At 36.2% G+C, this 12,233-nt stretch overlaps 1 protein-coding gene across 1 annotated transcript in view; it reads right to left on the bottom strand.

Moving 5' to 3' along the window:
- Positions 1-2,026: 2,026 nt before the first annotated feature.
- LOC115209842 (mitochondrial intermediate peptidase) overlaps positions 2,027-12,233 on the bottom strand; it is a 42,244-nt gene continuing 32,037 nt past the window's right edge. Inside the window, exons 13-20 of the mRNA XM_029778409.2 lie at positions 11,836-11,913; positions 10,070-10,274; positions 8,311-8,381; positions 6,437-6,535; positions 6,141-6,275; positions 3,538-3,659; positions 2,980-3,053; positions 2,027-2,208 (exon numbers count right to left, since the gene is read on the bottom strand). Of these exons, the coding sequence (XP_029634269.1) occupies positions 2,132-2,208; positions 2,980-3,053; positions 3,538-3,659; positions 6,141-6,275; positions 6,437-6,535; positions 8,311-8,381; positions 10,070-10,274; positions 11,836-11,913 (861 nt within the window). The 3' untranslated portion in view covers positions 2,027-2,131. The remainder of the gene's footprint in view (positions 2,209-2,979; positions 3,054-3,537; positions 3,660-6,140; positions 6,276-6,436; positions 6,536-8,310; positions 8,382-10,069; positions 10,275-11,835; positions 11,914-12,233) is intronic.

A 12,233-nucleotide genomic window follows, 5' to 3' on the forward strand; every position in this document is an offset into this window, starting at 1 on the left:
TTTTCGCCAAAGAATACCCTCTACAAGGATCTGCATTGCCCCCATCTCATAGTTCAATCCCTCGTCCACAAGGTCTTGTAGTTCTGCAAGCTCAGTAGTGCTAGCAGCACAAAAAAACACCCAGTCCTTGTTGGAAAGTGGCGTTATCTTTTTTCTAGAATGTAAGATTAATGTGACCTTCCCTTCTTGGGACACAAAACTCTACTTGTGAAGACCTGTTGAGGCAAGTGAGGATCAGAATCGAAATCGATCAATGGAAATTGCAGATGTGTTACCAGTGCCGGTGGCATGTAAGAGAACCTTCCGTTTCGTGACTGTTGCCAGCGCCGCCCCGACTGGCCTTGTGCCGGTGGCACGTAAAAAGCACCATCCGTTCGTGTCCGTTGCCAGCCTCGCCTGGCACATAAAAAAGAACCATCCATTCGTGGCCGTTTGCCAGCTCTGTCTGGCACCTGTGCGGGTGGCACGTAAAAAGCACCCACTACACTCACGGAGTGGTTGGCGTTAGGAAGGGCATCCAGCCGTAGAAACACTGCCAGATTTGACTGGGCCTGATGAAGCCTTCTGGCTTCACAGACCCCAGTAGAACCGTCCAACCCATGCTAGCATGGAAAACGGACGCTAAACGATGATGATGATGATGAATACATGCTACAGCTGTGACATGGAATAATTAAGAGAACACTTAAATCTGTGTATTACATATCTATCAAAACTGTTTTTCATTCAAAAGGTGCACATTTAAGTCTAGCCATCAAATAATTTGATTGGTTATTTTTAAGTTGAAAGATAATGTTAACAGCCTTTGGTTTATACTGTAGAAAACCAGAAACCTGGTATTTCTCTGAAGAAAGCATCTTATATGGATGTATTCAAGTCTGGGGCTTTAGTAGAAGACCCTTGTCCAAGATGCCACACAATGGGATTGAACCCAAAACCAAGTGGTTGGGAAATTAACTCAACACACAGCCATCCTTGTACCCAGCAAAGTTATTTATTCAGTGGAACTTGAATTCCACCTGTAACTCAATAATAGCAAGGTTGTTAAGTGCTATTAGTCCTCGACGAAGTTTAGTGCAAGTCGGTCCAAAGTTGTCTCCCTTGTAATTCTGACTAGAATTTAATTTTTTCTTCTTCCTTCCTACTACATATGTAATAATTTCTTAGCTCATTATATGGCTAGCATAGTTTTATTGTATATAGTATTCTATCATTTCTTTCACTATTTTTTTCTGATAATTTCTACTGGTAGTACAAAACCACATTTAGGTAGAAGAAACAGTTTTATTACCTATATTTGTCCAAATCAGTAATGGCAAAGCTAGGACATGCATATTAATAATGATGAACCACATAAGTTTTTAGTGGCAAGCAGTGGACTTTAAAAAAATCTCTGCATAAAAAAAGTTTGTCTATAATTCTTCACCAAAAACAAAATACCTGTATACAATATAGTCATGGGTCTGACCATGAAGTTAAGTTCACTAAGGAACCACATGATTTATATTTATTTCCCAGTGGGCAGGTGTTGTCTTCTGCCAGGTCTTTGATCTGACCAAAACTTTGGGGAGAATTTGGTCAATAGATAATATAGATATGTGATAGCAAATCTGTACATGTGTTACAGATATGTTATATATCTATAACACGTTTTTCTCATTTTGTTTGCCCACAGCATAAAATAAGGATGCCGTCTGTACATTGAGGTTATTTATAATCTGCTGCAAGAAAATGACTGGCTATTGGGTTGTTCATAGTTTGAAGAACTAGGGGAATATTGTTATACTTAGAAACACATGATGGTTGGCAACAAGTACATCTGACCATAGGAAACCTACCATAATAAATTTCATCTAATCCATACCAATGTAGAAAACTGGGTATTAAAATAATGATATGTGACAGACACTCCAATAACAGGGTTATTAATTTCAATATTCCAAGCTAAAATGGTTTATCACTGATCAAGATTCATTAGAGAAAAATGCTACAAACTAATGAAACTCAATAAACAGAACAGCAAAAATTTATTAGTGGAAAAGATTTTGTATTTTATTTTGGTTTAAGACATAAAAAATATATATATATATATATAACATCTATTGATATCTAAGAAAGGCCAAGTCCTTCCTTACACTTCTTCTTGTTCCAGTTCATTAATCAGTGAACTTACTAATTTGTCCATGGTGGGTTGCTCTCCTAATAAACCTGAAAAACATTACAGGAAAACATCAGCTACGAACTAACTAGGATAATTCTTCATTATGAAAAAAAGAGAGAAAAGGTCATTTCTGAAAGGAGATGAAGTTAGAAACCAACTAGAAAAGGAACGTCCCTTTTAAACTATTTATATTATTCTACTCTGTAACATGTTTGGCTGTGGGTAATAATAGGATTAAATAAATTTTGGATTCAGCAATAAGAGAAAAGATTGTTAATCTGAGAAATTCCAGTTCTATAAATTTCATGACTTCAATATAAGTTTTCATTTTATAATCACTATTTCATGTAATGATATCAGACAAACTAGAAAGAAAGATCTCAGATAATAAAAGCTAAAAATGTACCTCGAATATATCAGGTTGTTTATTATATATCAAGCAGCAGCAATCAGCTGTTGCACTTCATGGACTAAAGTGTTATTAAAGCAAAGCCTTTTTTTAATCACAGCAGTACTTAACCATTTCATGTTTAAACCAGCCATATCCAGCCAAAAATATTGTTTTATCTTCAGACTGGTCAGATATGGTCTTTCATAGCTACCTCACAATGTCATTTTAAAAATAAACACTCGCATCATTGAAATCTCAAAGCCATGAAATAATGCATGGTTAATTTTAAATGGGTGAATACATAAGCTTTACATTTGGCAGAATAATCTGAATGCTAAGGGATTAAAGGATGACAACACTGTAAATACACAAATTCTAACAAAATGTAATTAAATTGTGCCTAAATTGCCAAATTCAGAAAATTTACCTTCAATGAGTTCTTGTGGTGGCCTTCCCCCACCATGAGACAACAATTCCCGTCGGTAACGCTCACCCATGGTTCTAAAGATGAAATTTAAAAAATGGAATAACTATTTAACGATGCCAATCTACATGACAATTTCTTTTTATAATTCTAGCCTAAAGACAAATAAATGCAAGAACATAAGATATTATCCTGAAGTATAATAATGAAATAAAATCTTAAATCATCCAGTGTTGAAATTATCATTAAAATAAATGTTTCAATACAGTATTTTCTACAAAGAATGTAGAAAGAAAAATAATATAGGAGTCAAACTATAAAGAAACATTTTCAAGTAATGTAAAGAGTCTAAGAAAACTTTTTGAGAAGTAATATTAAAATGTGAAAACAACAATTTTCTCAGAACACTATAATCCTTACAGCCTTTCATTACAATCATTATGCAAGGTGCGATGTTTAAAGGGTCTTAAAAACAGTTCTGTCAGATTCAAGATGCATCTGCATGAGTTTAACAGAGAAGAATTATGAGTCCCCTAGTTTGAAAAGAGTTTTAAGACTTACTGGCTAAAAGGATCTTCTTTAAAACATTTCTCCCAAATTCGCGAAGCAACAGCACGAGATAACAAATAAGAATAATAACGAGCCCCATAACCAACTAAATGGACAAAACGCAACTGCCAAGCCTGAAATAAAAGAAAAATCAAATATAAAACATTCTAAAGATCAAAGTTGAAATAAATACACTCATTAGTCCAACCCATACCAGCATGGAAAATGTATGTTAAAGGATGATGGCAATGATGATGATTACCAATAAGAGGAATTCTTAATGAGATGCTTCCTGAATGAAAGTATTTCAGAACAGATAAAATAGTTATGTGAATTATTCTTTGTTCATCTTCAAAATAACTTGCTTCTATTATGTACATAATGCAATTGTCATAGACCAGTGGTAAGCTACCAGCAAGTAGAGTTTGTACTTCAAGTATAATCTTTATTTGGGCTTTTCCACTTTCTCTTCACACCTGTGATTTCCTGTTATAATTGCAGCTTCAAGAAAAATGGTTACTGCCAAGCCAACTTACTCTTGACATACTGTATGAAGATGAGGTTTTTAAGTGATCATTCAACAACTTATTAAAGAGTTAATGGAGAAGCAGCAGTTCTTCATCATTACGAATGCGTGTAAGGCCCTAATACCAAACTGTCCAGCCAACAACACTGTCAACCACATGACCCCACAAGAAACAGTGGCCAGCATAGATGTTATCTCTTATGCTACATCTACCATGTGCCCTCATAAAACTAGACTAGTCAAGCTCAACATTATGTGTTCATTTATAGTCTACCTTCACTTATAAGGGAAGTAAATAACTTGAGATTTTTTTCTATTTTGCTGACTTATTTCCATTTAGCCTTGATACCAAGATAAATCTATTCATACTGCACTCTTCTTAAAACTGACTGTAAGTATTTCTAATTTGCAATTAGTTAATTTGTATATGTCTCAGTCAAGTTGAAATTTAAATTTACCAACACCTTTCACTGAATCTAACCCATATTACAGACAATGGGCAATAAACAAATACTCTGTAAATATTAGAAGTCACAGTTTAAAAATTATAATGCTGCAACAGAGGAATTTCATTACCTTTATGTCTCAACCTTAGTTGTTTGCAGTAAAAAAGTTTTGTTTCCCATACAGAGACGTAAGTTGCTAAATACAGTACTATAACTTTCCCTTAGAAAACTTGAACTGAAGTAATATGTTGTTGACAAACAGCAGCTAAATTCAGTCAAGGCACACTTATCACATTTTCTCATCTGAAAGCCTTTTATAGGCCAGCAATTAAGTTAATAAGTATATGACATGCCCTCACAGCTCTAAAGATTCAGGGTTACATGACTATAAGACAAAATACTGCAACTTGGTACAGATTTAAATTAAAACAAATGATCATTTTCAATATTTCTCTTTCAGTCCTACACTCATGTGTATAGAGCTCTTTTCTTCTCATTTAGCTGCCTTCTAAATAAATATATATTCCTCGAGTTCATTACAGATTAAACAAAGAATTCCTGTAGGTTGTTGCTAAGATGGCAGGTTTACAATGACTAGACCAAGGAGAACAGCAGTGTAGTGGCGACTTATGTAAATATTCAGTCTATACGCTCACTGAATTATTACATATCAGTTTAAACATTCACACAAAATGGAATTTACTCTTAATACATTTAACTTTTTAATATTCAAACCGTCCATATCAGGCCCAAATATTCTACCTGTTTTATGTTCACACTGACCAGATCAGGCCTCTCACGCCTACCTTACAATGTCATTCTAAAAATATACAATCACATCAACATCCTGACTTTAGGAAACATTTTTTCAGGCTGAGAGTTGCTGAAGTATGGAACAAACTGCCAGCATCAGTTGTTAGTTGTCGGAGCACTACATCCTTCAAAACTTCCATGCTTTCTGAGATTCGCCAACACTACACCTGATTTTCTCCCCTCCATACACACACAAGCATGTATCTGACTCATGTATTGTTCGCTTTCCAGACATTTGTACATTACTGCATATACTCTGACAAGTTGTGGTGCACCTGAGCACTGTATACAATAATTTCATTATTATTATTATTTTAATCTGAAAGCTACAAGATAATGAATGATTAATTCAAAATAATGTGAATAAATAAGTATTACATTTGACAGTAATTTGAAGGCTAAAGGGTTTAAACTGTAATCCAGTCATGGCTGTGTGATTGAGAAGCTTACTTCCCAACCATGTGGTCTTGGGTTCAGTCCCATTGCATGGCAACTTGGCAAGTGTCTTCTACTATTGTCTTGAGCCAACCAAAGCCTTGTGAGTGGACTTGGTAGACAGAAATTGAAAGAAGCCCATGTGTGTGTACCCCTGTCAAGAACACCATCATACAAGCAAATTTGTTCATTTCCAGTCTTTTGCAAAAACCATCTCTCCCAGTGGGAAAATATAACCTTGCTTGGAAATAGGTAAGGGTCAGCAGCAGGAAGGGCATCCAGCTGTAGAAAATCTGCCTCAACAAATTCTGTCTGACCCATGCTAACATAGAAAAGTGGACATCAAATGACAATGATTTTCTTAAAAACTAAAAATAAATTACATATTTACTCACAGTTCCTGGAACATGAGCAATTCCATAATATTTATTCTGAAGAGCCCCCAAAATCTCAATTGTTGATGTTTCTGCTGGCAGTTTCCCATGGTATACTTGGTCAAGGATTGAGTAGAATACTTGCAGTTGAAGATCCTACAAAAGAAAAACTTTAAAAATTATTGTTGTACAACAACAAAGATATAATTGTTTGGCTTATATAATTTCAGTTTTATTATTATTATTATTATTATTATCATTATCATTATTATTATTGCAACAATATTTTTATTTGTATCTTTCAAAATAAGACTTACAGAAGCTGCAAACAACTTTTTAGCAGCACAAAGATTGTGAATAATTTCCATTTTCAGTGGTTCACCTGTCTTGTAATGTCTGGCAAATGTTGATAAAACCTAAAAGTAATTGAAAAATACAATAATAATTTCTTAACAAAAAGCACTAATAACCCACAACAGATACAACTAAAACAACTATATTTACTGGCTCCAGTCAAGACAGATCTTCATCATCATACTTTTACATCTGCTTATCAATGCTGGCATGGGTTAGAAGGGGCATCTCAGACCAGATCAGTTCTTATTTTGAGTTACTGTCCTGCTAAATGGGTCAAGAACCATGTCTTGTTCATATGTTCCATTTTGACATGTTTTCTAAGGTTAAATACCCTTCCTTTCACCTCAGAGTTCATTGTGTGCATAATACTGTGACAGCAGCATTACAGAGATTGCCATGTTCTCACAGAGGAGTACTCTCTAACTTATGTTGCCACAAACAATTTTATTGAGTGGCTGTGTGGTTAAGAAGCTTGCTTCCCAACCATGTGATTTGGGGTTCAGTCCCAGTGTGGCATCTTAAGCTGACTAAAGAAGTGATTGAAAACTGAAAGAAGCCATCATTATTTAACGTCCGCCTTCCATGCTGACATGGGTTGGATGGTTTGACATGGAGCTGACTAGCAGGGAGTTTTCCAGACTACAACTGTCTGTTGTGGCATGGTTTCTACTGCTGGATGCCCTTCCTAATGCCAACCACTTAACAGGGTGTGCCAGTTGTATATAAACGTGTGTGTGTAATTTTATATTCAGGTATACACCTTGTAGTATGCTGTTTAAAGCCTATTCCCAGTATTCGGCTACCCGAAGTTATCAACAGTATGAAGGTATATATAACTAGATTTACTTCAGGAATTCCTTCATGTCTGTAAAGTCTATAAAACATGGGAGAAAGAAAATGGAATTCATGAGGCTTTATGATACACTATGATTGTTTTTACACCACAAGTGTTTGAGCAGCATCATACCTACAGGGCACTGATGCATGATGGGTCAAAATAATTGTAGTGAATAATAAAGAGTCTCATGAATGCCATTTCCTTTCTCTCATATTTTGTGTGTGTGCACACATGTACTCTTGTCTAGACATCACATGATGGTTATAAATTAGCATCGTGGTCATAGAAGTGAGGTTGTTTGTCAAGTTTTTCATGAAAAACATATCTAGCTATGGCAAAATAATATCTTGTTTCAAAACAGTTGAGTGTTGGCCACAGGAAGGGCATCCAGCCATAGAAAATCCACTCAGCAAATTCCATCTGCAACCATGAAAAATCCTCATCGTTTAACGTCCACTCTCCATACTGGCATGGGTTGGATGGTTTAACATGAAGCTGGCTAGCAGGGAGCTATCCAGACTCCAGCTGTCTGTTATGACATGATTTCTATGGCTGGATACCTGGGTGCTTTCTACATGCCACCAGTACGGATGAATTTATGCAGCACCAGCATGGGTGCTTAAGTGGCACCGGCACCTGAAAGGACAAGTCTGTATGTGTGGAAGACAGCGATTTTACTTTTAGCTGGAAAAGTGGATGTTAAATGCTGATGAGGATGGTGACACCAGAATTAGAGACAGTGTCTTACTCCCAGAGTAAGATAAGCTCTCTAATATAACCATCATCATCATCATCATCATCGTTTAACGTCCGTTTTCCATGCTAGCATGGGTTGGACGGTTCAACTGGGAACTAGTCACAATACTTCTATGTAAAGAAATGCATGCAAATTTCCAAAATTCACATCTCCATCAAACCCATACCACTATGAAAGAACATACAGTAAAATAATAATAAAAATATGGGGAAAAAAAAGCAGGAGAAAGAGGAACTTACCCTGGGATCAGATGCGAAATATTCCATAAGTACTGATGGAACTTCAGCAAAATCCGTGGAACATCGTGTTCCTAGAAAGGAAAACAAGGATAATAGGTAATAAGAATCTCAATCCCAATTACAATAATTCAGTTAATTAAAACAGTTGACATATCCCACTCAAAACAAAACTTACATATTCTGTCAGAAAGGAAAAGAAAAGCTTTCTGTTATTACCCTATGAAACTAGCTTGTATTCCCTTATGTTTCTTTTGCCAAACATCCAAAAGATGCATACTAATTATATGCCCTCCCCCAACTTTCACACCCTTTGAAATATCAATAAGCTTGTTTATTTCCTAATCTTCCTAATACACACATATATACGCACACATGGATGCATCACCATCATTGGCATTTACCATCTCTTTTCCATGTTGGATGGTTTAAGAGGATCCAACAAGCCACAGGGCTATGCTGAGCTCCTATGTCAGCATTGGCATGGTTTCTATGGTTGGATGCCCTGCCTAATGCCAACCACTTTACAGAGTGTACTCGATACTTTTTTCATGTCACCAATACTAGTAAGGTTACTAAGTAACTTACAAGTTAGAAAAAAAACAGGAATAAAAAGAAGGGAAAAAACTCTTGCTATTTAGTGGAGAGAGTATTTGTATAGGGTAGGTGGTTTTATACCAGGTGCTGACACATACATATATATGCACACACACACACACACACATTATTTGATTCAGTCAAACAAAACGAGATCTTACAGTAAACCCTGGACTTCATCAGACACTATATTTTGTTTTTGAATTTTTAGCCTTTCCAAGCAAAGCAATATTTTCACGTGACCAGACATGTTTTGGAAATTGGAAATGAGTGGCACCACTTGTATTATGGTACTGCTAATATCGAACAATGTCATGATAGGGAAGCACAAAACACACACACACACAATGACAGGCTTCTTTCAGTTTCCATCTACCAAATCCACTCACAAGTTTTGGTCAGCCAAGGGTTATAGTAGATGACACTTATCCAAGGTGCCACACAGAAGGACTGAATCCCATACCACATAGTTAGAAAGCAAGCTTCTCAACCACACAGCTATTCCTGTACCTATATACCAGTTTAATTTGTCTACCATTATTATTGTTATTAAAGTGGTAAGCTAGCAGAATTGTTAGCAGGTGTAGGAGTGGCTGTGTGGTAAGCAGCTTGCTTACGAACCACATGGTTCAGGGTTTAGTCCCACTGCGCGACACCTTGGGCAAGTGTCTTCCTTGTGAGTGGATTTGGTAGACAGAAACTGAAAGAAGCCCGTCGTATATATGTATATATATGTGTTTGTGTGTCTGTGTTTGTGCCCCCCCAACATCGCTTGACAACCGATGCTGGTGTGTTTACGTCCCCGTAACTTCGGCTAAGAGACCGATAGAATAAGTACTAGGCTTACAAAGAATAAGTCCTAAAGGCGGTGCTCCAGCATGGCCACAGTCAAATGACAAACAAATAAATAAAAGAGTAAAACAAATAAAAGAGTAAAAGAGTATGCCGGGCGAAATGCTTAGTGGTATTTCATCTGCTGCTACATTCTTAGTTCAAATTCCACTGAGGTCAACTTTGTTTTTCATCCTTTCAGGGTCAATAAATTGCCAGTGAAACACTGGTGTTGATATAACTGACTATCCCCGACTCCCAAATTTCAGGCCTTGTGCCTATAGTAGAAAAGATTATCATTACTATTGCTTTATTAAGTCTCAAAAGAACTTACCAGTGACATGTTGGTATTTTGTACGGCCAAGCATTGAATGCATAGCATGACCAAATTCATGGAATAAATTCTCCATCATACCAGGACTCAAAAGAGATGGAACACTCGTTTGAGGTGGAGGGAAATTCAACTGTAGAACAACTATCGGCAGCTGGTATATCCCATCTTCTTTTAAACGACCACCTTGGATAGTGAAGTGGCAATCCTAAATTAAAATAATAAAAAACAATTATGACAGAATACGACCAGAGTGTTGAAAACATACATCTGCATAAATTGAAGGGAAATAATCAACTGATTTCTAACCTAGTCACAAGACATTCAAATTTGGTTGGCAGTGTACAGGTACCTATACTAAACTAGAATTTATCTTATTAAGTCCGTAAGGATCAAAGACAATATCATCCTCTGGTGACTTGAACTGAGGGCCTAAAGGGAGTGACCTAAATACTGGAGGCATTTCATCTGTCTCTCTAACAATTCTGCTAATCTACTGCCCTAATATGAAGAAAATTAGGAATACTGCAACATATTTTCCAAGTGTACATCCTCTTTTGATAGTAGAGTAAAACGAGAATTTCACTGAGAACATAATGCTACTACAGTACTGCATTATTACTATCCTGTTTGATAACTCTAAAACCCATCAAATTGGGTTCAGTTAAACCATGGGGATGTGGCTATGTAGTAAGAAGCTTGCTTTTCACCACATGGTCCCAGGTTCAGTTCTCCTGCATGGCACCTAGTGCAAGTGTCTTGTACTAGAACCTCAAGCCAACCAAAACCTTGTGAGTGGATTTGGAAGATGGAAACTGAAAGAAACTCGTCATATGTGTGTGTGTGTGTGTGTCTGTGTTTGTTTACCACCACCAGTTGACAAGCAATGATGGTGTGTTTATGTCCTCATATGTTAGTGGTTCGGCAAAAGAGAACCAATAGAATATATTCTGAGGAAGGGAGTGAATCACTCCCCTCCAGCTTGGCAAGACCAGTAGACCATGGTTTCTGGGTCTTTACCCATCATCAGTACTGGATACCTGCCTGCTAGAGATAGTAGTCAAATGTCCCTACTCACAATATATAAACAGAAAAGCGGTAGACAACCATTGATCTCATAACGAGCAAAGTAGCTAGCTCTAAAATCTCTAAACGAGATATAAGTAGTAACAATACTTGATGGTAACATTTTTTTTTTCCACTATAACATGGCTGTTCTAAACAGTACTGTGTTACTACATTTTAACTCCAGGAAAACATCTTTTCCAGCTGGTAAAGATCCAGAAACCATGGTCTACAGGTTTTGCCAAGCTGGAGGGGAGCAATTCGCTCCCTTATTCACAATATATCAGACACAGGTTGTGGGTCATTAACCAACAGTGGCAAAATATATACACACACACACACATGTATAAATATATACACAGACAGAGTAAAGCCTTGATTTAATGGAATCCAAGTTAATGGATCAAATAATAATACATTTATGAATAACTTTTTTTATTTTAAATCACTAACTGCATGCATGGAGTAAATTGAAGATAAAACGTTTTGAGAGAGAGAGGACTTTTTCACAGAGCAGAATGGGTGCAAGATGTATGGAATACAAGCAAGAAAAAGGAACAATAGCAAAATACTCTTCAACCACACACACAAAAGGAAAAGGAAAAATTATATATTCCTTATAACAATTTAACAGTTTTGTATTGCACACTTGTCTATAAAGTTACCATAGTCAACAGTAATAATTGTATACAAACAGAACCTACCTGAATCGGCTTTCCAATTCTTTCATAAAAATCACAATAGATATACCCTAACACTCCTTCTGTTCCATGAACTACAGCCTAGAAAAAATAATGGATTATGTATTAGAAAACATAAATGAATGGTAATAAAATAGCAAGGCTCTGAACAATTGTTTTTTTTTTTTTTTTCTAAACAGAAATAGAATATATCCCTCTAAAAAGAGAGGGACATATTGAATAATGTAGCCCTTAAAATCCAATGATCAAGAGAAAGACAGAATGGTCATGATTGAAACTCCTTTGATGATAGGTCTGCTTAGTCAGAGCTGACTTGGACTCAACAATACAGAAGTTCCGTGAAAGCAATGATAAATGAAATTTAGAGAAGGAACGAGAGAGAAGAATAATGTCATGAATTT

Source organism: Octopus sinensis, linkage group LG3 (genome assembly GCF_006345805.1).
Source record: "Octopus sinensis linkage group LG3, ASM634580v1, whole genome shotgun sequence".
In the NCBI taxonomy this organism is placed as follows: Eukaryota; Metazoa; Mollusca; class Cephalopoda; order Octopoda; family Octopodidae; genus Octopus; species Octopus sinensis.